This window comes from Ctenopharyngodon idella, chromosome 8 (assembly GCF_019924925.1).
Source record: "Ctenopharyngodon idella isolate HZGC_01 chromosome 8, HZGC01, whole genome shotgun sequence".
Lineage (NCBI taxonomy): Eukaryota > Metazoa > Chordata > Actinopteri > Cypriniformes > Xenocyprididae > Ctenopharyngodon > Ctenopharyngodon idella.
The window spans coordinates 33759271-33786004 of record NC_067227.1 but is presented as its reverse complement, the minus strand read 5'-3'; the positions used below and the strand labels follow the sequence as shown (position 1 = coordinate 33786004).

The 26734-nt window shown below is 39.2% G+C and overlaps 3 protein-coding genes across 8 annotated transcripts in view; 2 read left to right on the top strand and 1 right to left on the bottom strand.

Annotated features, from left to right (window-relative positions):
- The window catches only part of dmxl1 (Dmx-like 1), a 30792-nt gene extending 24395 nt beyond the window's left edge, over nt 1-6397 (top strand). For all 4 annotated transcript variants that reach the window (XM_051902779.1, XM_051902780.1, XM_051902781.1 and 1 more), the window contains 10 exons: nt 1072-1158; nt 1239-1360; nt 1447-1588; nt 1672-1732; nt 3109-3236; nt 3319-3396; nt 3679-3770; nt 4791-4843; nt 4922-5139; nt 5216-6397. In XM_051902779.1, the coding sequence (XP_051758739.1) occupies nt 1072-1158; nt 1239-1360; nt 1447-1588; nt 1672-1732; nt 3109-3236; nt 3319-3396; nt 3679-3770; nt 4791-4843; nt 4922-5139; nt 5216-5440 (1206 nt within the window). In that variant the 3' untranslated portion in view covers nt 5441-6397. The remainder of the gene's footprint in view (nt 1-1071; nt 1159-1238; nt 1361-1446; nt 1589-1671; nt 1733-3108; nt 3237-3318; nt 3397-3678; nt 3771-4790; nt 4844-4921; nt 5140-5215) is intronic.
- hsd17b4 (hydroxysteroid (17-beta) dehydrogenase 4) lies at nt 6393-18219 on the bottom strand. Its single transcript, XM_051902788.1, has 24 exons — nt 18031-18219; nt 17535-17588; nt 17335-17442; nt 17202-17261; nt 16806-16827; nt 16682-16728; nt 14914-14998; nt 14655-14842; nt 14495-14586; nt 14258-14282; nt 13850-13978; nt 13628-13719; nt 11242-11472; nt 11109-11160; nt 10956-11027; nt 10393-10496; nt 10242-10307; nt 8921-8990; nt 8676-8782; nt 8479-8565; nt 8295-8384; nt 8072-8210; nt 6703-6830; nt 6393-6632 (listed from the first exon to the last, which is right to left on the bottom strand). Exons 1-24 carry the CDS (start codon nt 18080-18082, stop codon nt 6543-6545), a joined length of 2190 nt encoding a protein of 729 aa, XP_051758748.1. The 5' UTR covers nt 18083-18219; the 3' UTR covers nt 6393-6542.
- Nucleotides 17190-24892, top strand: prr16 (proline rich 16). Of its 3 annotated transcripts, XM_051902801.1 has the most exons (4): nt 17190-17321; nt 20768-21150; nt 22366-23069; nt 24368-24892. In XM_051902801.1, exons 2-3 carry the CDS (start codon nt 20950-20952, stop codon nt 22960-22962), a joined length of 798 nt encoding a protein of 265 aa, XP_051758761.1. In that variant the 5' UTR covers nt 17190-17321; nt 20768-20949; the 3' UTR covers nt 22963-23069; nt 24368-24892. The 3 variants fall into 3 exon arrangements, with proteins under 3 accessions (XP_051758761.1, XP_051758760.1, XP_051758762.1); XM_051902800.1 differs by lacking the exon at nt 17190-17321 and having other exon boundaries at nt 19994-21150; XM_051902802.1 differs by lacking the exon at nt 17190-17321 and having other exon boundaries at nt 20040-21084.
- The last annotated feature ends 1842 nt before the right edge of the window (nt 24893-26734 follow it).

Here is a 26734-nt window from a genome sequence, read left to right as displayed (position 1 = left end):
TCGCGTGAAAAAGGACAGGGCGACTGGCCACTTGGTGGCGCTATAACAGGGAAAAAAAACATGAAAACGGCTATAACTACGTCACCGTTAGTCCAAACAACTTGAAAATTGCCATGCAGTGTCTTCATCTGAGGTGGCACGACTGTCTTTGAGGACATTAACGCATCTCAAAAAACATGTCCGCCATCGGCCAACAAAGTTTGAGCAGCTATCAGACAAGGTTAATGGAGGTCGATCGGAACGAAACTCGCTGGGCCTGTTTGACTCACGACCTTGGAGGCCTGTGAGGAATTCGAAAGAAATCGGCCACCAGGGGGCGCATTCATGTTTTTCACGTGCGTAAAGGTTCGTGTATTGCATGACAGTTGTACCACATGGTAGAACTCCTCATTCTGAGCAACTTTGCCTCTGGGACCGCTGCCGTCCATCGAATCGCTCGTTAAATATTGGAGATTATTTCAAAAAACAAATTTGGCGAACTAGGTTTTTGGCTCAACCTTGATAACTGTTAAAAAGCTTTAAAAACTATATATTTTCTATGGTAAATTACCTGTATTTACTGTAAATGGTCTTTTCCATCTATGATTGAGATGGTTACAGGCTTGCTAAAAAAACATAATACCTTTTAAAAAAAAAAGTTTCAAATTAGACCAGTATATGTTTTTATGTAACTGACTAGTCTAAGCAGTTTATGCAACCTGGCCATTGGTCAGAAAGCGTCCTCAGAAGCATCCATCCCCAACAATTCACTGCAAACTCACATTCAGATCTGAAGTGCATGGCATCAGTTCAGCTGGGGAACATCAAGTCCTGACCTAGATTTGTTTTCCTTGTCTATCAGGACATATTCAGCAGGTTGCAGAAGTTATTTTCTTGTTTTTGAAGCATGAACATTAGTGAATGAATTGGATTGTTCCACATTTATTCTGACAGAAAGGCCTTTTAAAGAGTCTGTAAACACGCACAACATGTGATTCTGCTCCTAAATGTCATGAGATGTGATAGCTGTGCGCCCGTTCATTCAGATCACCGAGTGTTAGTGATGTCACTGTACTCTCGCTTCTCCTTCAGATTGAGGCTGATCTGGGATATCCAGGAGGAAAAGCGCGCATCATCCACAAGGAGTCTGACATCATCACGGCGTTCGCCATCAATAAGGTGCCGTGGCGGGAAGTTCTGCTGTTGCGTTCGATCTCTGTGACGGGCTGATGTATAAAGAGCCTCTCTTTGTCTTCCAGGCCAATCGCAACTGTTTAGTGATCGCCTCCACCCACGACATCCAAGAGCTGGACGTGTCCTCCATCCTCGCCACTCAGGTACTGACGTGGATCGATGACGAGGCGGAGACGGAGGTCAAAGGGTGAGTCTCGCAGTCATTCCAGCAACATACGTGATCATGTGTTCGTGATCAGTCGGGGTGTAAGTTCAGCTTGTGTTCTGTGACAGGACGGATGATTTCCTGGTAGTGCACGCACGGGACGACTTCGGCTCGCTGCACGGCAGCACGCCCTACACCCACAGCAGCCCCGGGACGCCCATCAACATGCCCTGGCTGGGCGGCCTGCAGACGGGCAGAGGAGCCGCCGTGGTGAGCAGCACGTCATGACGCCGCTGGCCGTCTCGCTTTCACTCCGTACAGCTGATTTTATGCTCTTTTGTTTGTTTACACAGCTCATCAAACGAAACATTAACAACGTGAGGCGGATGACGTCACACCCCACACTGCCATACTGTAAGTGACGGCGGCTCGTCTTCATCCGCTTTCAGTACTCACATCATTCTGTGTGAATGGAAGTAAATTAACGACAAATGTCTCTGAAACAAAAAAGCATGTTGAATTGAACTGGAACAGAATTGCATTTTTGGGGGCTGAAATTCAACATGGCTGTATATTTAGGGCCCTATGAAATCTTATTTTTTTCCAAATTCTGTTTTTTCCGTTTAAATTTTTCTAGATTCTGTGTTTTTTTGTTTTTTGTTTTTTGTTTTTTTGCTTTACCTGTTTTAATTTTTTTGGACTTTTTTGATTTTAAGTTTTAGTAATCAAAAAGCATGTCTAATTAAATGAAATCATGAAACTCATTTAACAATTTATCAAAAGTTTTTCAGGACCCTATGAAATATGTTTTTTTTTTTTCTCAAATTCCATTTTATTTTTTACCGAACTGTTTTCTGGATTCTATTTTAATGGTTTAATTAAATTGTAATAATTAAAAGCATGTATAATTAATTGAATTCATAAAAACAACAACATTTTTTATTATTATTATTATTATTATTATTAATATTATTTTAATTTCATTTCTATGAAAGGTTTGTTGTTGTTTTTTTCAGAATTTCGGTGGTGTGTATTTTAATTTTTCTGGCAATCAAATGAAGGCATAAGATATTAATTTATCTTTTAATCATGTGACATTTAAACACTTTTTTTTGTCAAAGTGCTGCACAACAGAGCTTTACTATTAAAATTAAAACATGGTAGAATTGTGATTATTCCTTAAAAATTAAATTTTAATAATAATTTATTGTTAGTATTAGTGTTAGTATTATTATTGAGACGTAGCTAAATTCTACTGTACAACAGTAATATATTTGTCACAATTTCTTCAAGTTAAACCGAACTTTTATTTTGATGGGAAATTTTGAAGCCTTTCGAGTTTCGGTGTATTTATGATACGACGATCGTTTTTCTCAAATAAAATGATAAAATGCTCGTGAAGTGACTCTGAGCGGCTCTGGAGATGAAGTTCATGTGTTCATGTACTCATATAGTGAGATGAAACACAGCGAGTGTCGTGTGTTTTAGTGTGTGTGAGGTAAATGAAACCGCACGTCTGCGCCATTCATTCACACAGAACATGCAGGATTCATATTTAAATAGTCTTTTTGCAGTTTAATATTCACAGACACTTAACCCTACCCTGTTAAAACACAAGCTCTGTTATTGCAGTGCATTGTGTATCAATTAGTGCAAATCAACATGCTTTTTTGTTCCCAAGAAGTTTGTAGTTCATTTACTCCCATATATGTGTCAGCGTGTTTGGATGATCACCCAGCATGCTCAACGTGTGTGTGTGTGTGTGTGTGTGTGTGTGTGTGTGTGTGTAGATCTGACGGGGGCTCAGGACGGGAGCGTGCGGATGTTCGAGTGGGGTCATTCACAGCAGATCACCTGCTTCAGGAGTCCAGGAAACTCCAGGGTCACCAGAATACGCTTCAATTACCAGGGCAATAAGGTTCGTCAGCTGAAAGCACAGCGTCAGACAGAGAATGTGAGAGCGGCGCGTGTAAACCAGCTCTTCTGTGTGTGTTTTACAGTTTGGGATCGTGGATGCGGATGGAGCGCTCAGCCTCTGGCAGACCAGCACCTCAGGAAACACACCCAAACCCTATCTGGTGCGCATCTGTTTATATCGCCCATGTCTGATATCATACCATAGTAGTTACTGTTAAGAGCAACATCCTGTAGATTCATTCCTGCTTATTCATGTCATTCATTATACTGTAAATGTGTTTATTCTGTCTCAACCTGTGTCTTTATACATTTTTATTCTTTAATTTGTTGTTGTATTTATATGTATGCACTGGAAGTAAACAGTTCTGCTCTTGTCCGGGATGCTCCGTCGCTGAGCCGAGCCGTGTTTTCCTCATCATATTCTCCTCCTTATTTTCCTCCAGACGCTGCAGTGTCACAATAAGACGGCGAATGACTTTGTGTTTGTGGGCTCATCGTCTCTCATCGCCACCGCAGGCCTGTCGACAGACAACAGGTACAGCAGGACACGAACAGATCTAAAGAGCAGCGTGAACTGAGCGTCATGAGTCCATGAGAAGAAGATAATTGTTATCTATCTATCTATCTGTCTTTGTTTTTCTTGACAAATTTTATCTAGTTAAATCATAAATTTGTTTAGCTGCATGTCATGTGACATCAGACATCTGTGAATGTGTTGTTAAATTATTGAAATATTAAAGGGTTAGTTCAGCCAAAAATGAAAATTTCTGTCATTGATTACTCGCCCTCGTAAGACCTTCGTTCATCTTCAGAACACAAATTAAGATATTTTTGATGAAATCCGAGAGGTTTATGACTCGTCCATAGACAGCAATATAATCAACACTTTCAAGGTCCAGAAAGGTACTAAAGACATCGTTAAAACAGTCATGTGACTGCAGTGGTTCAACCTTAATGTTATGAAGAGACGAGAAAACAAAAATAACAACTTTATTCAACAATCTCTTCTCTTCCCTGTTATTATCCTTACGCAGGTGACGCAGTAACACAGTGAAGGCTTCCGTGTTTACGTCTGAACGCCGGCTCAGTATTAGCCAAAGCTGATCACGTGATCAGCACGACGCATGCGTGTGATGCTGATGCAGGAGCCGGCCAATAATGAGTCGGCGTTCTGACGTAGAACCTGGAAGCGCTGGACGTAAACAACGTATGAGAATGACACAGAAGAGAAGAGATTGTTGAATAAAGTCCTTATTTTTGTTTTGTTTTTGCGCACAAAAAGTATTCTCGTCTCTTCATAACATTAAGGTTGAACCATATACCTCGGATTTCATCAAAAATATCTTCACTTGTGTTCTGAAGATGAACGAAGGTCTTATGGGTGTGGAACGACATGAGGGTGAGAAATTAATGACAGAAATGACGTTTTTGGCTGAACTAACTCTTTAACTGCAAATCTCAGGAGGTATTTTTCATAAATGTTTTAGCTGATGAAAAACATTCGAGAACTAGATGTTCCTCTCCCTGATCGTCTTCATGTTTCCTCTCGTCACAGGAACGTGTGTCTGTGGGATACGCTGGTCACGCCGGCATACAGTCTGGTTCACGGTAAGTCATCGTCACACGCACATTCACACATGATTCATCCGTACAACCCAATCACTCTCAGTCCTGTGTGTGATCCAGCCTTCAGCTGCCACGACTCCGGCGCCACGGTTCTGGCTCTGGCGTCCAAACAGCAGCTGCTGATCAGCGGCGGCCGGAAGGGCTGGATCAGCGTCCTGGATCTGAGTCTGAAGGTCCAGCGGCAGAGTTTCCAGGCGCACGACTCGCCCGTCAAAGCGCTGGCTGTGGACGCCACCGAGGGAAGCTTCATCAGCGGCTCCGCCGAAGGAAACATCAAGGTCGGACTAGATCTATTATAGTATTTTAGTACTTATTGTTGAGCACGATGAATAAACGCATGTGTTGATCCGTCAGGTGTGGAGCATGTCGACACAGACCCTCCTGCACACCTTCACCAACGAACACGCCCGACAGTCGCTCTTCCGCAACCTCGGCACGGGCGTCATGCAGATCGAAACGGCCCCGGCCAATCACATGTTCTCCTGCGGAGCGGACGGCACCATGAAGATGCGCATTCTGCCGGACGCCCTGAGCGTTTACGGCAGCGGCGCGAGGAACGATGTGAAGTTTATCATGTAGCACATTCTTGACTTTCTTTGCACACGGTAAGGCAAGCAATACGAGAGAGGGAGGAAACACACGTCACCGCTCGAATCCTCAGCCAATCATACAGGGTCAGGACGGACGTGTTCAAAGCACACTGTACCTTTAGCATATACAGTTACCCTGACGTATAGATATATATCAGTAAAGCCTTAACTAGCCAAACTGTTGCTAAGCGGTGTTGTGATCGTGCTCTAGATTTAAATATAGTGATAAGTGTCCTTATATTTCTACCGATCATCCATGATCTCTGGCGCTGGAGTGTGTGGTATTTCCTGCTGTTGTAATAATCATTCTGTGGGAAGGTATTGTATATTACGAAGATAAGCAGTATTTAGTCGGCGGAGATGACGAGCTTTAACACAGGTAGCGTAAATCGAGCGTACCTGTGGTTAAATGGCTCTTCTGCACATTAAGCACTTCTGTAGAGATCCGCCGCGTCGAGCTGAAGCATCATTCCATAACCAATAAACCCGAGAACAGACCTCGTTGATCCGCTTCGGCTCGCGTCTGTGATTTCAGAGTCAGTAACTGGAATGAAGATCACAGCTACTTTTATTTTCAGATGTAAATATGAGACTTGATGAAATGATTCTGTTAAATATAAAGCTTATTTATAATCGAGGCTTCTGCAGACGTTTGTTTTTAGGAACGTTGTTCAGGGTTTATTTTTTACGCTTTTCTTTTACCTGTCGACTCGGGCACAAGCGTTTTCTTCTGTTCTTTCGAGAGATTTTTATCTGATGAAGGTCATTGTGTTCTTCTCTCTTCACCCAGTTAATGACGCGAGGAATCGGCTGTAGTGATCATGCTTTCTGCCCTTTAACCTCTCAAATGTGAATATATACGCAAATGAATCTAATTTTATAATGAGAATGAAGAGACCTGTAATATACATTACTGTAATGAGAAAATAAATGACTTAATGCAACATTTCATTGTTTTTATTCATGATTTCATATCATTAGAAGCTCTGTTCAGCGTCAGTACGGTTAATGCGTTTACATCCATCATTATTACAACTAATGTCTGAATGTGAATGAATCAGTGATAAGTCGAACACTTGAAGCTGATTGGCTCAGAGTTTGGCGTAGTCCTTCAGTACGGCCTCCAGCTTCTGGCTCAGCATTATATTCCCTTTGACTTTCAGCTTGCCAGCGAAGAACGCCTGTGGAGAAACAGACGCGAGCGTTAGTAACGGATCAGCTGGGCGGCTGAAGCCAGAGGAGCGCAGGTACCTTCTGCGGGTTCAGTTTTCCCATCACCACGTCCATGAAGTCCTCGTCTGCGACGGTGAAGGTCACGTCAGCTCGGCCGCCGTCGGCTTCTCTGAGCAGAGCGCCACGTCCAGACTTCAGATCCATGGCTGAAAGAGGAAACGCATCGTCTGCTGTTCAACAAGGATCCACATCCTTACATTTTACAGGCAGCTCATACATGAAGACCCAATTTATACTGCGAAAAATGTACATTATAAATATGTGGAAAAAAATTTGTTTCTATTACATTATTTTTTCCCTATTCACTATAATACTGTACTGTTAGATGCAGTATTTCTTTATTTTAATAATTTTAATTTTTTGTTTTAATATAATTTATTTTAATCTTGTTTTTCTTCATTTTTATTTAATAATTATTTATTTTAGTTAATTCGTATTTTTATTATTTATTTTTATTATTTTTTTATTTATTTTAATCATAGTTTTTATTTTAATTTATTTTGTTTTAATACATGTTTTATATTTATTTTAATACATTTATTTTTTTATTTTAACCAAATTTAAATATCTCTCTATTTTAATACATTTTTATTAATCTTGATAATTTTTTTTATTTTTTATTTTTATTTAGGTTAATGTTATTTTATATTTTTATTTTAATACATTTTTATTATTCATTTAAATACATCTTTATTTAGTTAATTTCTTTATTTTAATAATTTTTATTTATTTAATCTTATTTTTTATTACTGCTTTAATACAATCTTATTTACTTTAATCTATTTTTATTTAGTTCATTCTTATTTTTATTTCTTTATTTTAATACTACTGCTTTTTTAATTTTTATATTTTAATCTTTATTTAATTTCACTTTTTTATAATTTTAATGCATTTTTCATTTTCTATTTAGTATCTTATTTTTTAATTTATTTTAATCTTATTTTATTTATTTATTTTAATACATTTACTTTAATCTTATTTTTATTATTTATTTTAATACATAAGTTAATATTGTTTTATTTTTTTTATTCTAATACATTATTTAGTTAATTTACTTTTTTCTTATTTTAAAACATTTTTATTTATTCTAATTTTTTTATTATTATTTCTTTAATACAATCTTATTACTTAAGAAAAAAAAATAAACTAAAATAAAAATGGATTAATTTTAATAATTTATTTACTTTTATCTTATTTTATTAATGCTTTATTTTAATATATTTTTATATTTATTTTCATCTTTATTTAGTTTCATCTCATTTTTAATCATTTTTTTTAATACATGTTTATTATTTATTCTAATAATTTTTTTTATTTAGTTTAATCTTAGTTTTTATCGTCTATTTTCACGTTTGGAACCCTCTTCTTTTCTCCTGCACACACTCACTCCAGTGTCTGACGCGTTTCCCGTCCTTCGTGATCTCCCAGGCCAGGACGGCGTTGACCTTCTTCACCAGCTCCTCGCCCAGATCTCTGATCCTGCGTCCGATCTCAGCGAACACCAGGTCGCTCTGCAGGCCGTCCGTCTGCGTGAGAGAACACGACCCTCGTTCAGTCGTTCAGTGTGTATGTTAATGTGTGTGTTAACAGCGTAGTGAGTGCTGACGTGCCTGCGGCGGCCCGGCGCTGACAGAAGCGTCCGCAGCAGCGTGTAAATCTATATACGCTCCCGACAACACGACCGTTCCCGTTTCCTTGACCTAGAAAGCCAGAACAAATCATGATTTCAGAGGCGTTCGCCCCGCGGCTACTGCGTTCAAAAATAGGATTCTGGGAGAACAAATGTTTCCTCACCTTACACTGAATGTGAATTCTGTTTGCTTCCTTCCACATCTCCGTCTGCAGAGACTGTCCTGGATACACGGGCTTTACGAAACGCACCTGAGTTTCACAGTGGTGTTCACAGGGTGAATTTTGAGTGTTCAGGCTTTCAAATGATACAAAATGATCCTGCTGACCCTGAACAGGTTAAAGTCTCGCTGTTGCTTTACCTTGATGGACTTGAATCTGGAAACATCATTTCCTGCGTACTGTTTGAGAACGTGACGCGCGGCGAAGCCAAACGAACACAGGCCGTGGAGGATGGGAGATTTGAATCCTGCGGGTCAACAGTCAGAAAACAGAACAGCTTCTGTCATTGGTCGGTCAAACAGATGGCCCCGCCCCAAACTCACTCCATTGGATGACTCCGATATTAATCTGGAATATTTTAACATTCACAAAGAGCGTGTTGTACCTCCCATAGCGGCGAAGCTGGGGTCGATGTGCAGCGGGTTCCAGTCGCCGCTCAACCGGTACAGAGCCGCCTGAACAGAACCAGCAAACTCACCGTCATAAATGACTCTTATGATCATAAACAACATTCATATACACTAGCATTCAACAGTTGGTTTCTGAGAGAGTTTCTTCTGCTTATTTTATTATTTTTTTATTTTGATATATTTTTATATTTAAATACATTTTTGTTTATTTAGTTGTAATTATATATATATATATATATATATATATATATATGTGTATATATATATATATATTTATATATATATATTTTTTTTAATACATTATTTATTTTAACCAAATTGTAATATTTCTTTATTTTAACACATTTTTATTATTCTTGATCATTATTTTATTATATTTTTATTTTAATACATTTTTATTTAATTTATTTTTTTATTTTAATCATTTTTATTTACTTTAATCATATTTTTTTTATTATTGCTTTATTTTAAAACATTTTTATATTTATTTTAATAATTTTTCTATTTATTTATCTTGTTTTTATTATTTATTTTAATACATTTTTATTTATTCTAATTTGTTAATTATTTCTTTACAATCTTATTTAATCTATTTTTTATTATTATTATTATTATTTCTGATTTTAATCATTTTATTTATTTACTTTAATCTTATTTTATTATTGCTTTTATTATTTTTATATTTATTTTAATTTTTATTTATTTAGTTCGTTTCATCTTATTTTTTATAATTTTAATACATTTTTATTCATTTGAATCTTATTTTTTATTATTTCTTTAATACAATCTTATTTATTTTAATCTATTTTTAAAGTTCATTTTTATTTTTATTTCTTTTAATAATTTTTATTTATTTACTTTAATCTTATTTTATTATTGCTTTTATTAAATATTTTTATATTTTAATCTTTATTTTCATTTCATTTATTTAATACATTTATTCTAATCAATTTGATCAAAAATACAGAAAAAACAGTGAAATATTTTTGTCATTTAAATATGTTTTCTATGTGAATATATATATATATAGTAAAGTGTAATTTATTCCTGTGATCAAAGCTGAATTTTCAGCATCATTACTCCAGTCTTCAGTGTCACATGATCCTTCATTCTGAATCATTCATTGATACATTTTATTTTTCATAATTTATTTGAAATAGAATCTTTTGTAACATTTTAAACATCTTTACAGTCACTTTTGATCAATTTGGTGTGTCCTTTATAGTATTATTTCTTTTAAAACCCAAACTCTTGAATGCTGGTGTAATTTCAGTAAGTTGTGAGGTCGAATCTCACCTGATCTCGAGACGTTTCTTCTACTATGACGGCGTCAGCAGGTCTGTCTGGAGGAGGAGCCGTGACCTGAAACATCAGAAACACACTGGGAAATTAATGACTGTTTGCGACACAAACCAGCTGGCGTTTGTGAGCGTGACGCGTCATTCACCACGGCCTTCTGGGACGTCCGCTTCCCCCCGAACCCTCCAGCGCCGACGATGAACACCGAGAACTGATTATAACACACCAGCTCTCCACCGCTGTACGTATGAACTGAAACAGACATATAGACAAACACAGGACCGCTCGAAAGTGGTTTTGTAAGACGCTGACACTTTTATTCATCAAGGTGCATAAAATTGATCAAAAGTGACAGTAAAGACATTTATAAAGTTACAAAAGATTCTATTTCAAATAAATGCTGTTCTTTAGAACTTTCTATTTATCAAAGAATCCTGAAAAATAATCATAAATGTTTCTTGAGCATCAAATCATCATATTAGAATGATTTCTGAAGGATCATGTGACACTGAAGACTGGAGTAATGATGCTGAAAATTCAGCTTTGATCACTGGATATAAATTACACTTTACTATATATTCACATAGAAAACATCTGATTTACATTACAAAAATATTTCACAATTTTTACTGTATTTTTGATCAAATAAACAGCCTTGGTGAGCAGAAGAGACTCTTTCAGAAACATTCTTCTGTTGATCCTGTAACTCACCATCGAGCAGGACGATCATCCCAGATCCTTTATCCAAGACGTCCGCCACCGTGGCCCGTGACGTCAGCGTCCCTGAGGAGAGAGAAACGTCTTCAGCAACACATGAGGCGAGGGCATGAGGAGAGACGCTGAGTGTGTTATACTGATGATCACCTGATGTGGGCAGCGGTTTGAACAGCTCCAGATACTGCTCCCCGTGCAGCAGCTGAAAGACACGCATGCGGATCACACACACACGCTCTGAAGAAGCACACAGACGACATGCGGTAACTCACGGGACACTCACCCTGGTGAAGTCGATGTCGAGTCCCGGAACACTGCCGAGGCCCGTCATGGCGCTCTGGGCCACGATCACGCCGAACGTGGGCAGACAGCTGAACTCTTGATGGCCTTCATAGAGGAACTGCAGGTGGTCGGGGTCTTTGGTGGACATTCCCACTCCCAGAGCGTACAGGATACAGTTCATGTGTGTGTAAGTGAAGGTCATCTCCGGCAGCGTCTGTCCGACCGCCGCAGACTGCAAAACACCACAACACACTTCACTGGACCTGATTGAGAGCTGCTGATGGTTACTGATGCAAACAATGAGTTTCTTCATCTGTAGTTTTCCAGCACAAATATCTAAACATTCTTAAATCAAGATACATTTACTGGAGAAGAGAAATGACTGAAGATATTAAGATTGAAAAATGAATCAAAATGAAGTGAGTTTGTGCTTAAAACAAGAACAAATATCTGCTAATGGAGTCAGAAAAATAATCGTGGCCCTCTAGCGCCACCAACTGTCCAAAGTTGCGCTTACGTTTAGTTATTAAGGGCTAGAAACAAAATTAATTCCTAAAAAAAATAAATTCCTTGGCTCAAGACTCTTCGATTGCACCCGATGCCGTAATTTTCCATCATGAAAATTTTTCCGCCATTTTGAATTTTTCTAAAAACCTACTTTTTCCAACTCCTCCTATGCCGTTGCTTTGATTTTCACAAAAATCAAACCAGATCATCTTTAGACCATGCCGACAAAAAGTTAAGGAATTCAAGTTGATCACTGGTCTCTTTAGATTCGCAGCATGCCGAGTCGAGCACTACCCAATTTTCCCGTATCGGCCATTTTGGGCGTCGGCCATTTTGAATTTTGTTTTGCAAAATGCTGTATTTTACAAATGCATTGCCGTATAGTTAAGAAACTCAGTATATGTCTCTGGCACCATGCCCTGTCGGTACTCAAAAAGTTTCGGAGCAGAGTTATAATGAAATTTCAATAAATGCTAATAACTTTTGATTAAATTAGACTATTGTAAAGAAACTCCGTGCAGGCCAAAATGGACGTGAGGCTATATCTCCACAACGCTTTAGCGTATTCTGACTAAACTTGGTATGTGTTATGAAAACTGTGCGAGTAGCCTCAGATTATGGTTTTGACGCAGTGCCACCTAGTGGTCAGGAGATATGAAAAATGGCTCTTTTTGCTTATAACTTTTGAATGGTTAGGCCAAAAATCACAAAGCTGGTCTCTTTAAATTCGGTGCATCATGCCGAGTCGAACGATACCCGATTTTCCCATATCGGCCATTTTGAATTTTGTCGCAAAATGCTATATTTTACGAACGCATTGGCGTATTGTTACGAAACTCGGTATATGTCTCCAGCACCATGCCCTGACTGTACTCAAAAAGTTTCGGAGCAAAGTTATAATGAAATTTCAAAAAATGCTAATAACTTTTGATTAAATTAGCCTATTGTAATGAAACAGTCTTAATAGATTCCTTGGGTCATGCCGAGAACATGGATACCAATTTTGTCGTAGTCGGCCGAACTTCCAATCTGAAATTTAATTTCTTTCAAAACCCACTTTTTTGAACTCCTAGGCCGTTGCTCAGATTTTCACCAGAATTGATTTGTATCATCTTCAGACCATGCTGAGAAAAAGTTAAGGAATTTAAGTTGATTCATCAAATCATTCTTAAATAACGCACCAACGAATTCGACAAAGAGCACACCAAAATGGACGTGAGGCTATATCTCCGCAACGCTTTAGCGTATTCTGACCAAACTTGGTGTGTGTTATGAGAATCATAATCTAAGGCTACCTGCACAGTTTCGGCGCAGTGCCACCTAGTGGTCAGGAGATATGAAAAATGGCTCTTTTTGCTTGTAATTTCTAAACAGTTTGGCCAAAAATCTCTTTAGATTTGGTGCAGCAACCGAGTCGAACGATACCCAGTTTTCTCATATTGGCCATTTTGAATTTTGTCATTGTCACCTCTGACCACAATAAAATTCAATTAGGTCATAGCGCCACCTATTGGTTGAAAGTGATAAACCATTAAATCATATTACTAGTGACTAGATTTGTTTTTTTAGGCATTTTGCTTAAAATCATCTTAATATGTCTTTAATGCTCATTGTTGTAGCTGTTCTGATGCTCCCAGCCATGATTTATCGTGCCGCCTTTGTGCTTGGCCCCTAAATTGCTGCTTCCAGCTATTTTTGTTCTTGTTGTAAGCTTCAACTCACTTCATTTTGATACATTTTTCATATTAATATCTTTAATAAAATGCTTCTCCAGTAAATTTATCTTGATTTAAGAATGTTTAGATATTTGTGCTGGAAAACAAGACAGGAATACTGAGGAAGAACATGACTGTTTGCAGTGTGTTGTCGGTGTTTCTCACAGGGTTTGTCGCTGTGGCTCCGGTCGGATTGGCTCCGATTCCTCGTCCAGTGTCCACTTTAGACAGAACCTCCACCAGCGTCTGCAGCGACTCTTCATGAACACAGTGAGCAGGTTCATTAACTCTATGTGACGGACATGTGTACATCTGGACGTTCTGGATGGAAGCGTTTGATTTGCTAATGAGCTGTAATCACTGCATGAGTGTGTGTGTGTCCGTTACCCTGAATGCTGGCGGGTTTGGTGGCGTCGGTAAAGTCACAGATCTCGTTCCAAGCGTCTCTCACGGCCTCCGGCGTCATGCTCTTGTTCTTCTGCCGCACGGTTCGGCCTAGACTCCTCTCCCAGCGCACTGCACACACACACACACACACACACACACTCACTCTCTGGAGGAACAACTTATATATGCAACAATATATATATATATATATATATATATATATATATATATAAAATGTGTTTACACATATATATAAAATGTTTTTATATATTATATATATACAAAAATAAACACATTATATAACCAATATATGTAAAGGCGGTCTAACAGTGAGTCATGAATCTATTTGTGCTGCTGATGCTGATCTTCTCCCACAGAGATCAAGAGTTTCAGCGGAGCAGAACTTACATTTGCCGATCCAGCCGGCGCCGACCTAAAAACACAAACAGCAGCTGAAGTTTGTCATGTATAAATACCATATAAGTTTGAGATGATGGATAAACTTTCATTTACATTTGTGGATTTATTAGACGCTTTTATCCAGCAATTAATGCATGCAAGGTACAGTATATACAGTTTGTGGATTCATGCATTGCTAGTGCCGTGATCTACAGGAACGATCCTGATAAATGTGGCTCTTCGCACCTCAAACAGACCGCCGTTCTCCTGACACGCCTCGTGACACAACCAGAGCACCAGCGGCGCCACGTATTCGGCCTTCAGCGACTCCACCAGGTCTGAAAGAACACAAGCGGTCAGTCTCACGCTCAAAATCATGTGCTTCTGCAGAGTTTCATTCAGGCACCTGGTGGCATGACGGTCTCTGTGAGGCGAGATCCTGCGGTCGGCGCCACCGTGTTGCAGTGGATGTTGTATTTCTGTCCTTCGATGGCCAGCGTGTTGGACAGACCCAACAGACCCAGTTTGGCCGCGCTGTAGTTGGCCTGTCCGAAGTTCCCGTAGATGCCCGCCGCGGACGACGTCATGATGATCCTGCCAACAGACATCAGGATAAAACCATCACACGTTCAGGTGAAAGAGTCAAACTCGGTCGTACTCTGTACCTTCCAAACTTCTGGTTCTTCATGTGGTTCCACGCGGCTCTCGTGACGAGGAACGAGCCTCTCAGATGCACGCGGTGAATCAGGTCTGAAACAAACCAGGATTTGTACAGATCATGTCAAATGAACTTTTCAAGGAGAAGTTTTCAAGGACTACGTTCAGAGATCTCTCTTATCAAACAATATCTTTATTAAGGGTTCAAGCGTGTAGTGCTAAAAGTTATCGGGCAGACCAAACCGTAAGTCGTAGAGACTTGAAACTTTTGAGGGCTGGTAGTGCTCACAACGTCTACAACGTCACCAAGGCTCGCCCCGATCGGCCTGATGGGGGCGCTACAGCGGTCGAAAGTATGAAATGGCTCATAACTCCTGAACCGTTAGGCTCAAGTGTCTTATATCGTTGGAATGGGAAATTTTTGGGTATTTTGGATTTTTTTGAAAAACCTACTTTTGCGAACTAGTCCTAAGTTTTTGACCCGATCTTATCAAACCAGTGCAGTGAGATTCTCCGGAGTCTGATTGTCAGTAATTATCAAAAAAAAGTTTAAATTTCGATTCAGGGCCCCTAAGGGGCGCCAAAATGTTTGAAGTGGGTGGAGCCACTTTTACTAAAATGGCTATAACTCTTGAACGGAATGAGATATTTTCACCAAACTCGGTACACATGTGTATGGGCTCAATCTTTGGTCACAGTAAAAAAATTGCAGCAACTGGACACTTGGTGGCGCTATAACATGAAAAAAACATCTAAACAGCTATAACTATGCAACTGTTAGTCCGATTGACTTGATAATTGGCATGCAGTGTCTTGGTCCAAGGAGCCATGATTGTCTATGAGGACATTGGCACATCTCAAAAAACATGGCCGCCATCGGCCAATGAAATGTGACCACCTATTAGACAAAATTAACAGAGGCTAATCGGAATGAAACTCGATGTGCATGTTCAACTCATGACCTTAGAGGTCTGTAAGAATTCTGAAAAATCAGCCACTAGTTGGCGCTAACGAGTTTTACGCCTCTGTAATCACGTGGTGTTTCACCAGTGTTGCCAATTTAGGGATTTTATCACTAGATTTAGTGATTTCCCCGCCCCTTTTGAGACTTTTTTTCAAAAGTTTAGGGTCAAATCTAGCAACTTCTTGGACAAACCTTATCTAGATTATTCTTTTGCCCACTGATCTATATTCATATTTATATAGATCAATGATTTTGCCATTATGATGTCATCTAGTGACATTTAGCTACCAATTTAGCTACTTTTAACTGAAAGCAGTTGGCAACACTGTGTTTCACACAATATTCATATCATTTAATACATTTGCTCATACTGAACAACTTTGCCTCAAGAACCACTGCCGTCAATCAAATCGTTCTTTAAATATTCGCAATTATGTCAAAAAACTACTTTTGCGAAGTAGCCCGAGGTTTTTCGGCCGATCGGAATAAAACCAACGCAATATAGTTCTCTGGACTCTCCAAGTCAATAATTATCAAAAAAACGTTTAACTTTTCCCTTTGGATAGCTATAATAGGGGCATTTTAAAAAAATGGCCGTGGCTAAATATACTCAATAGCCTATAAATCCTAAACGAAAACTCGGAACTTCATTAAAATAGGTGAGCACATGTGACATAAGATTCTAAACAAGCGTGCAAACTTTTATGGAGATCGGACCATAGGTGGCGCTATAACCCATATATGTCCTATGGTAAATTTCCCAGGGATCGCTCTAGAAATAAAGCTGCTTTACTCTACATGTCGGTACGTACCCCAGTCAACGTCACTGGTCCGAGCGAAAGATCGGTCCCGCAGAATCCTGCAGAAAACACCAGAGCAGAATTACAGCTCACGCCATTCGCTCTGAGAGTCACATGATCAGAATCATCAACTTACCCAGCGTTATTCACCACGATATCTGAAAAACAACACAATGCTCTCAGTGCACACAACTACTTAAATATTTGTGTATGTATATATGCATATTTTGCGATGAACAGTTTTCTATTTCTCCATTGTTCTTTAATTTGATGATGTCATTGGCAATGCATTATGGGATTGTAGTTCTTTCCCTCATTAAAGCTGTAAAGTCTTGTATCTTTGTGTTTTTGTTAGTGTTTTTCTTCAAATCAAAGTTTGTAGCTTGTTGGTTTGATTTATAACGCTTTAACCAATACTATTTTCTTTTAAATCCCTTGAATGGACAAAATACTTCCGGAACGCTGTGGAAAAAGTGGGCGGCACTGATGCACAACATCGTGAATAATTATATCACATCATATTTCAGATCACCTATTCGTCCGAACGCATCCAACGCCGTCTGGATGAGCTTCTCTCCGTCTTCCACTGAATCTGTGAGGTGAAGATACAAGATCAGGACTGCATCTCCATCAGGACAGGTGTGATTGACAGGTGTGTCGCCTACCGTAGTTGGCCACGGCTTTCCCTCCTTTAGCTCTGATCTCCTCCACCACTTTATCAGCGGCCGCCGAGCTCCTGCCTCCTCCTTTAATATCTCCTCCCAGATCATTGACTGTGTAAAGAAGTAGAACACAAAGCAGAGTTCTAGAAACCGAATCATCAGCAGCGACTCATTTGAACTGAATCATATAAGGATCCGATCACCGATGACAGCGGCTCCTCTCTGACCGAACGCCAGCGCATATTCCCTCCCCAAACCTGCACAACAACACATTAACACACATGATTAACATGATTTATCAATATCAGCTTCATATAATCATGAGGGCATCAGTCATTCAGTCTTATCTGCTGTTTGAACTTTGATCGGCACACAAAAGCTGATTCACTGCCAAATAACACGCTTAAGCGTTTAGAAAAGCCTTTAAGCTCAATATACTAAACAAAATAATACAAGTTCATGAATATTAAACATCTTTATTCATGTGGCAGCAGTAGTCTTCACAATAAAATCAGGATAATAATACAGAATAGTCTTGTGGTTTATTATGCCCTCCGTTTACTGCTGTAAAGCGTTTGTCTGATGCATAAACACATTATATTTCTGCACAGATAATTACATCTCTCTGTTAGTGAACACTGCATTAATTTACTTGTATTTATTTGCACAAACGCATGAGTTTATGCTGCTCAAACTGACCTCCGCCGGCTCCTGTCACCAGCACCACTCGACCGTCGAAAGTCAAAGACATGTTTAGATGATATTTATGTTTATGATGATGTTTTTTAGGAGAGATCAGCGTGAAAGTCTTCGGATCTGGTATAAAACTCTCCGCCGTGACTTTTGCCCCACTTCCGCGACGGAGCGCTGACGTCACCTTGCAGCAGCCAATCATATGCGCACGTCTTCACTCCACCAAACGGCAGTAGGAGACACTCATTTGTAATATTTGCGCGCTATATTTATTGTGATTAATAATCTAATTTAAATCAAAATCACACTTTGAGCTGATGTGTCGTTGAGAGTGCATAATGTTTCATGAAAATGACAAAAACACACTAAAACTTAAAATAAAAACTAATTCAAAATATGAATTAAAAAATATAATAGCATCCCAATGATGTTAAAATAACACTGGTGTGAAATGTACAGTTTTTATCTGGTTTGTTGGCTCTGCTGCTGTCAGGATTATTTACATATATTTGAATATATACAAATCCTGATCTACTATTTAAAGGTATAGTTCACCCAAAAATGAAATTTCTGTCATTAATTACTCACCCTCATGTCGTTCCACACCCGTAAGACCTTCGTTCATCTTCGGGAACACAAATTAAGATGAAATCCGAGAGCTTTCTGATCTTATACACAGCAACGTCATAACCAATTTCAAGGTCCAGAAAGGTAGTAAAGACATTGTTAAAATAGTCCATGTGACTACACTAGTTCATACGGAGCCCCGCACATGACATGCAAGAAAAAAATAGTAGGCTAAATCATGTGCATGGTTTACTAATTCGTTCCTTCGATTTACTAAATCGTGCGCATTCGATTTCGGATGCAGCAATAGAGTATTTAAGCTTTCTATCACTAGCAAAGCTTAATGACTATTCTAGGACAACGTGCTAGCAAATCATGTTATCAAGATGGTAACAACATGCTAATCATGTTAGCAACATGTTAAATAATGCTAGCAAGATCTTAAAACATGTTAAATCATGTTGGCAACAATGTTAGCAACAATGCTAACAACATGTTAACAAAATGCTAATCATGCTAACAACATGTTAATACATGATAGCAAAATGCTAATCATGCAACATGCTAAAACATGCAAGTGATGTGAAACAGGTGTAATTTCACTCGGTTTCTATTTCATCTGTCAGATAATACCAACATTTTATGTGTGATATAGCACAAAATAAATAATATTTGCTTACAGCGCTATTAAATTGCATTTGTATATTTTTCTGTTTCTTAAACACTAATCAGCACAGACAGGCATTCATTAATCAGTGTGAGCTGCTGCTGTAAGTGTTAGTATGTGAAAACTGTTTTTCACATACTATATTGTAGGGAAGTATTCGATTTCAGATGCAGCGATAGAGTATTTAAGCTGTCTATCACTAGCAAAGCTTAACGACTATCCTAGGACAACATGTTAAAGCATGCTAGCAACATGCTAATCATGCTAGCAACATCTTAAAACATGTTAGCAATAGGGGTGGGAATCTTTTGTCACCTCACGATCCGATTCCAATTATGGGAGTCACGATCTGATTCCAAAACGATTCTTGATCCACTTTTTTTCTTATTAATTGATTCGTTTCGTGACCTTATTTTTTATTTTTTTATTTAATACATAGTCTATGTAATTATAAGTACTTTTTAAATAATTACTAGTTTAAAAAAATAATTAATAAAATTGTATGTTAAGATTTTTAAATATAGGCTATACACAGCTTCAAAACATAAAAGCAAGTAGCCTAATAAATAATAATAAAGAGGAACAACGAAACATTACAAGCAATAAACAAAGAGTGCTTTCAGTATTCAGAATACTGTTGTTTCTGATGGTGCTTGTCCACTGGCGTGGAGCGAGCGTATCATTCCTATGGAAGTTGAGCATCTTCAGGCTCGCGAGAGTGAAAACGCTCGCTCTGCTCCGCGCCGGCGGACACGCACCGTAAGCACACGCAGCGTCATCTTGAAACGGCGTTTAAAAATAAGCTCAGAATCGTTGAAGAGAGAATTGCGATGAATCGATTTTTTTTTTTTTTTTCTCCCATCCCTAGTTAGCAATGTGTTAAATGTTGCCAACAATGTTAGCAACAATGCTAGAAACATGCTAATCATGTTAACAAAATGCTAAATAATGCTAACTACATGTTAGCGACATGTTATGCTGCCTTCATGTGCTCTCGGAATTATCGTAAATACGAGTTTCCTAGGTAAAAATTGCACATGAACGCCTTCCCATTTTGAAACTTGAATGCGATTAGCTTGTAATCACAACTTCAGCACACTTCCGATAGCACATAAAGGCAGCATTAAATCATGGTAACAACATGCTAAAACATGTTAGCAAAATGCTAATCATGCTAACAACACGTTAAAACATGCTAGCAACGTGTTAAAACATGTTAGAAACATGTTAGCAAAATGCTAGCAACATGCTAAAACATGCAAACGATGTGAAACAGGTGTAATTTCAGATAATACCAACCTTTTATGTGTGATTTTAACAAAAAATAAATGAATAAAAATTGCTTACAGCGCTATTAAATTGCATTTGTATAGATATATTTTTCTGTTTCTTAAACACTAATCAGCACAGACAGGCGTTTATTAATCAGTGTGAGCTGCTGTAATGTAAATGTCAGATGAGCACTGAATCATAACAGATCATTTCTAATATCTTCTCTGTATTATTCAGTATTCATGAGGTTGGTGGTTTCCAGCAGCATCAGTGTTTGTGTGCGGACTGCGCATGCGCGTGTTCACCGGGACGCGCTGCTCGAGATTCTTCTGCATCTATAAGAAAACATGCGAACATTAACATGTGTGATCGTCATGAGAGGACACGCAGTACACCCGTGACCGGGTCCGGTTCGGAGGATGTCCGGGAGCGCGGCGGCGGACGCGGACGGAGGCGTGAATAAAGTTCGAGTCAAACGACAGATCAGGGGCATCGTGAAGGATCTCGAGAACATCTTAGGAGACCTGAAGGATGTGGCGAAGGAACTCAAAGAGGTGCGTGTGACTGCGATGATGAGGAGGAGGAGGAGGAAGAGGAGGATGAAGATGAAGCTGAGCTATGTGAGGTTTGATATGATGTTCATGTCCATCGAGGCCTCATGTAAACATGACATTTACTCGACACGCGTACATCATCACAAACCTCCCGAGTTCATTCGCGTGAGTCAGAATCAAAGATTCGACTCCTTCTGACGCGCGTGTTGTTCGTATTGCTGACAGCTGTCATTCATTCGTCTACTGTTGTTGTTTTTCTTTTTCATTGAGTACACCGTGTCTGTCAGATATGAACAAGCAGCTGTTAGTTACCTTCACAAGAGGAGCATTGGTGAAATCAGATCTTATCATCATGAGTATACTATTTATAAAACTGACTGAATTTTTTTGTTGTTGAATTTATAACAATTTTGCATAGAATTAGGATGGAGTCTGAAATGTTTGGATCTCGGTATCTGTAAGTGATGATTCTACAGTATGTGTGGAAATACACACATGAATTCTTCAGTACTGTACTATAAATTTATTATGGCAGCACTGGATGAGTCGCTCATGTTCTCTTTTGTAAGTCACTTTGGATGAAATTAATGAAAAACACTTGCAGCTTCTTGTCCTTTAAACTGAACATCAGAGGTCATTCATGACTCACGCCTGATAAAGTAATATAATTCACCTGGAGACGTTCAGACACAGAGCGCTATTGATTTGATTCATTATTGCTGTTATATAACGAAACACGTCTCTTTCACAACGTTCTTTTGAATAGGCTCAAAAATTGCACTGGCATTAGTGGAATCGCATGGTTCAAATCGTACTTATCTGACCGTCATCAGTTTGTAACAGTAAATGAAGAGTTATCATATCAATCACAAGTTCAGTAATGGAGTACCACAAGGCTCAGTACTCGGACCGTTGCTTTTCACCCTGTAGCGCTATATAAACTTGACTAGAGTGCCAGCTTTATCTAGTTTATTTTGCAATTTCACCTTTTTATTTCTATAGGGCTTTTTCCAATACAGATTGTTTCAAATCAGCTCCACAATAATAAACAGGAATCAATAATACAAACTTCATCAAATTCTGCTGTAAATCAGCTCATTACTCAGATCAATTCAGTTCAAGTTTTGTTCTCATCTGATCGTGTCACTGCAGTCAAATCAATAATATTACTGAATATTAAGTGTCGTTTAAACCCCAAACTGATCAGGTCAAAGGCGACAGTGGCACTGAAGCGTCCGTCACCGTCAGTCGTTTACGTTTGACTCTCATTGTCTTTCTCAGGTGGTTCAGGAGATCGACTGCCTGACGTCAGATCTTCATCTCGAAGAGGACAGTTCGAAGACCGACACGCTCAACAGCAGCTCCAGCAGCAGCACCACCACAACCACCACGGCCTCCAGCACCGACCGCATCAAGATCTACCCTGAGGAGACGCTCTTCAGACCGGCACCGCTGTCTCCCGCCGTCCTCACGGTCCTGAAGAGACCCACGCCTCCGCTCCCTCCGCCCCGCACCACCCCGTCCAGCACCGAGATCACGGCCAACGGCGTGCTGATGCGGAACGGCGTCGCGGGCAGAGACTCGTTGTGTCGCGGCCCGAAAAGCGCCGGCGAGAAGGGCCACACGAGCCGCTGTCCTCAGACCACAAGGGAACGCGTCCGGTTCAGCGAAAAGGTCCAGTATCATGGCTACTGCCCGGACTGTGACCTGCAGTACGACATGAACAACACGGATCTGCACTTACACGCCGAGCTGATGGATCCCAAACCGAGTCCCGTCCATCAGTGCTCAGCGCTCATGGAGAACGGCGGCCTCACATTCCCCTCGCAGAAACCACAGAAGACCATTTTACGCAAGTCCACCAGCACGACCGTTTGATGCAGACTGAGTCTAAACGAACTATTTTTGCACTTCTCTTTATAGTTTCCTTTTGTTTTGGAGAGCACCGGATGGAGAAACGGGAGAAATGCAGAAGATGTTAAACGGTATTTTGTTTGCTCGTGAAGCATCCATTTATCATGCTAATCTTCATCTTAAAACAAAAGGGGTGGTTGATTATGATTTCACTTTTTAACTTTAGTTAGTGTGTAATGTTGCTGTTTGATCATAAACAACATCTGCAAAGTTACGACACTCAAAGTTCAGTGCAAAGAGAGATATTTTCTCTTACAGAAATTGCTTTTTAAGGACTACAACAAACAGCTGGTAGGGACTACAATGAGCTTCTTCCTGGATTAGTGACATCACAAACCCTAAAATTTACATAAACCCTGCCCCCGAGAACACACAACAAAGGGGGTGAGGCCATGTTGGGCTGCTTTAGAGAAGAGGAAAAGTTGTTGTTGTAAATGCCGTCATTTTACGCCGGACTGCTTCACAAACGAGGGTCAATTCAACACAAAAGATTAACATGACGGCACATGCTAGTGGATGAGTTGAATCAACTCCACAGCAACTACATAAATTTATCCACTAACCATTCAGAAACGTCTAAAAGTTGTAACTTCTTCCTGAGTCTCTCCATCAGTGTCGACTCCGGTTTGAACAATGTAAGGCTGAACACCGTTACTGACAATCCTCATTTTGGCTGCGTGAGATTCTCCAGCTTTGTTGTTGTTGAGCTGTTAAAGCTCCGCCCTCTTCTGGAAAGGGGGCGGGAGCAGCGGCTCATTTGCATTTAAAGGGACACACACAAAAACGGCGTGTTTTTGCTCACACCCAAATAGGGGCAAATTTGACAAGCTATAATAAATGATCTGTGGGGGATTTTGAGCTGAAACTTCACAGACACATTCTGGGGACACCAGAGACTATATTACATCTTGTGAAAAGGGCATAATAGGTTCGCTTTAACTTTCAGAACTCCAAACCTCCTGAAAAATGTTCTTTAAACGTTTGCATAACCAAGACAGTGACAGACATGATCTTCCGTCAGTAGATCCTACAGTCAAAAACACGGTTATAAAACAGTTTGAGTCTGTTTTTATGCAGATCTGCAGAAGCTGTAGGACAGAAATCAATATTTCTCATGAGTGTCTCCTACACACCAGCATCTCATTTCATGATGAGCAATATAATGATCATCTGTCCATCTGTTTGTTTGTCTGTCTGTCTCTCTGTCCATCCGTCCTTTTGTCTGTCTCTCTGTTTATCCATCCGTCCGTCCATCCATCCATCCGTCCGTTCATCCGTCTGTCTGTCCATGTTAATGCTGGATGTTCTGCGCTTCTTCTTCTGCAGGTTTGATGAATTCAACTGATGCGTTTCTCTTGTTTCCCTGCAGGCTTCTCGTACGCTGATCATCTTCATTTCATCACGTGGCGTTCAGCGAGCGCTCGCGGTTTCTGACAGAAACGAGCCGGAGGCGGCGGGATAAAGCATCAGAAGAAGTGGGATTCAAATGAAAATCACATTGTTATTCCTCACAGCCGGTCCGCAGGGGAACAGCAGCGTCCCACAGATGATCTGAAAGCATCTGATGTCTCTGACCCTTTAAGAAGGAGCCGGTGTGACGATCGCTGACCGCCGCTGATGTAATGCTGCTGCTAGCGAAGAAAAACCAAAAAACTACAAAGTATGTGACATCCAACCGCCGGTAAACAGTGTAACGCAGATCACGTCTACAGTCCAACGCTGCCATCAGAACACAGAGGTTTCAGTTTGTAAAGACCTTATATGTGTTTTTGTAAAGAAAACCTTCAAATATAAAAAGCATATTTTTGATATTTTATAAGATGATTTTAAAGATGTCACACAGTGTATGATGGAAAATGTATTTATGTACCGATTAAAAACATGAGCCAATCTGCATCTGAACATGTCTTTATTAAATCACAGATGGTGAAGCTGCTGAGAGAATAAATAATGAAAACTGAACACAAGGGGGCGACCTGTTCTCATTAGAAGTGTCTAAGCTGGCAAGCTACTGCTGATGTGTTAAAGTTGAGTGTGTTTGAATGATTCCTCAGATCATGTGTTGTCAAGGAGAGTTTTCTTATGCTTTACTAAGTGTTTTCAGACAGAAAACAGCTGGAAAAACCCCTCAGACATTCAATGAAGGAGGAAGCTACATGGGTTAGTTAAAGGGGACATATCATAAAAATGACTTTTTCCGTGTTTAAGTGCTATAATCGGGTCCCCGGTGCTTCTACCAACCCAGAAAACGTGAAAAAGAACAACCCAGTAACTTTGTTTTGGTAAGCCTTTCTCTGCAAGCATGAGAAAAAACATAGAAGTTGAGTCTCAAAGATGGATTGATACCAACTGTTCATGATCCAATTTCATATATATTTCGTGATGTTTGCAAAATGTCTTTCTGAATGTGTTTCGTTAGCACGTTGCTAATTGTTAAACGTGGATAATGTTTCTTACTGTATTCACGGAGACCAGAGCCATGTTGTTATTTTCATTTTTAACCCCAAAACACTTTCAGTCTGTATAATATATAAACGCATCTTCATTCTTATCGAGTCTCTACAACAGTGTGTAGTGTTAGCCGTTAGCTGTGCAGCACGCTATCATTCAGAAGTTTAGCAAACAAAATACACGCCATACCTACATGATCTGATGTGCTGCATCACGAACAGTTTGTAATGATCCATTTTGAGAGTTATATTTGCTGTGTGGGCTTCTCCTGTATTATTTATGCCTCGGTGCATTTGAATCGCGAGCTTGGGGGCGGGAAGCACGAGCTCATTTGCATTTAAAGGTACACACACCAATTTTTTTTTTTCACCATTTTTTCTCCCACCCAAAAATAGGCAGTTAAAACATGGTATAATAAAAAATCCATGGGGTATTTTGAGCTGAAACTTCACAGACACATTCTGGGGCACCAGAGACTTATATTACATCTTGTAAAAAGGGGCATAATTCAAAGGCACCATCACTTTTCCAGTCATTCGTGATTTACTACAATTTTTGTTTTAAAATTACAATTTCTACCCAAGCTTGGCATAACTAAGATGTATTTTTGTTTTAAAAATGCCCATGGCATATTATTAAAGATTTGATTAAATTCCAATATTTATCCAGGTCTAGAAATCACACTTTTGAAGAGGCTTCCTTCAAACATCCTGGTTTTCCAAGAATGTGAGAATCCTCAAAAAAAAAAAAAAAAGTTGAGGCAGAGGTGAATTAAACCATGTATCTTGATTTTTGCTTGTTTTGTCTGATTTTAAATCAGTCATCTTGAGCACCACTGATTTAAAGGCTCATGTTGTATGTTTTTTATTACTATACTGTAAAAAAAAATGTTGGTTTAACTTAAAAAAGTAAGTTACCTGGTTGCCTTAATTTTGAGTTCATTGAAATTAAAAATTTGAGTTCATACAATGAAGGCGACTGGTTTAATCAACAGAAACTCAAAATATTATGTTATCTGAACTACATTAATTATCTAAGTTGATTTGACAAAAGAAAAAAATGTTGTGATAACAAATCAGGAAAATAATTTTTTACAGAGCATATTTCTACTTTTCCCCCTGAGGTAAAAAAAACAATTTTTTTTTTTTTTTTCTTGGTTATGTGAACGTTAAGGGAACATTTCATTGTATCATTCTTCAAACATTATGGGAACGTCATTTTTGAATGTTCTCTGAAACAAGTGGTAACATTTAAATATAACTCTCTGGGAACGATAAAACTATGT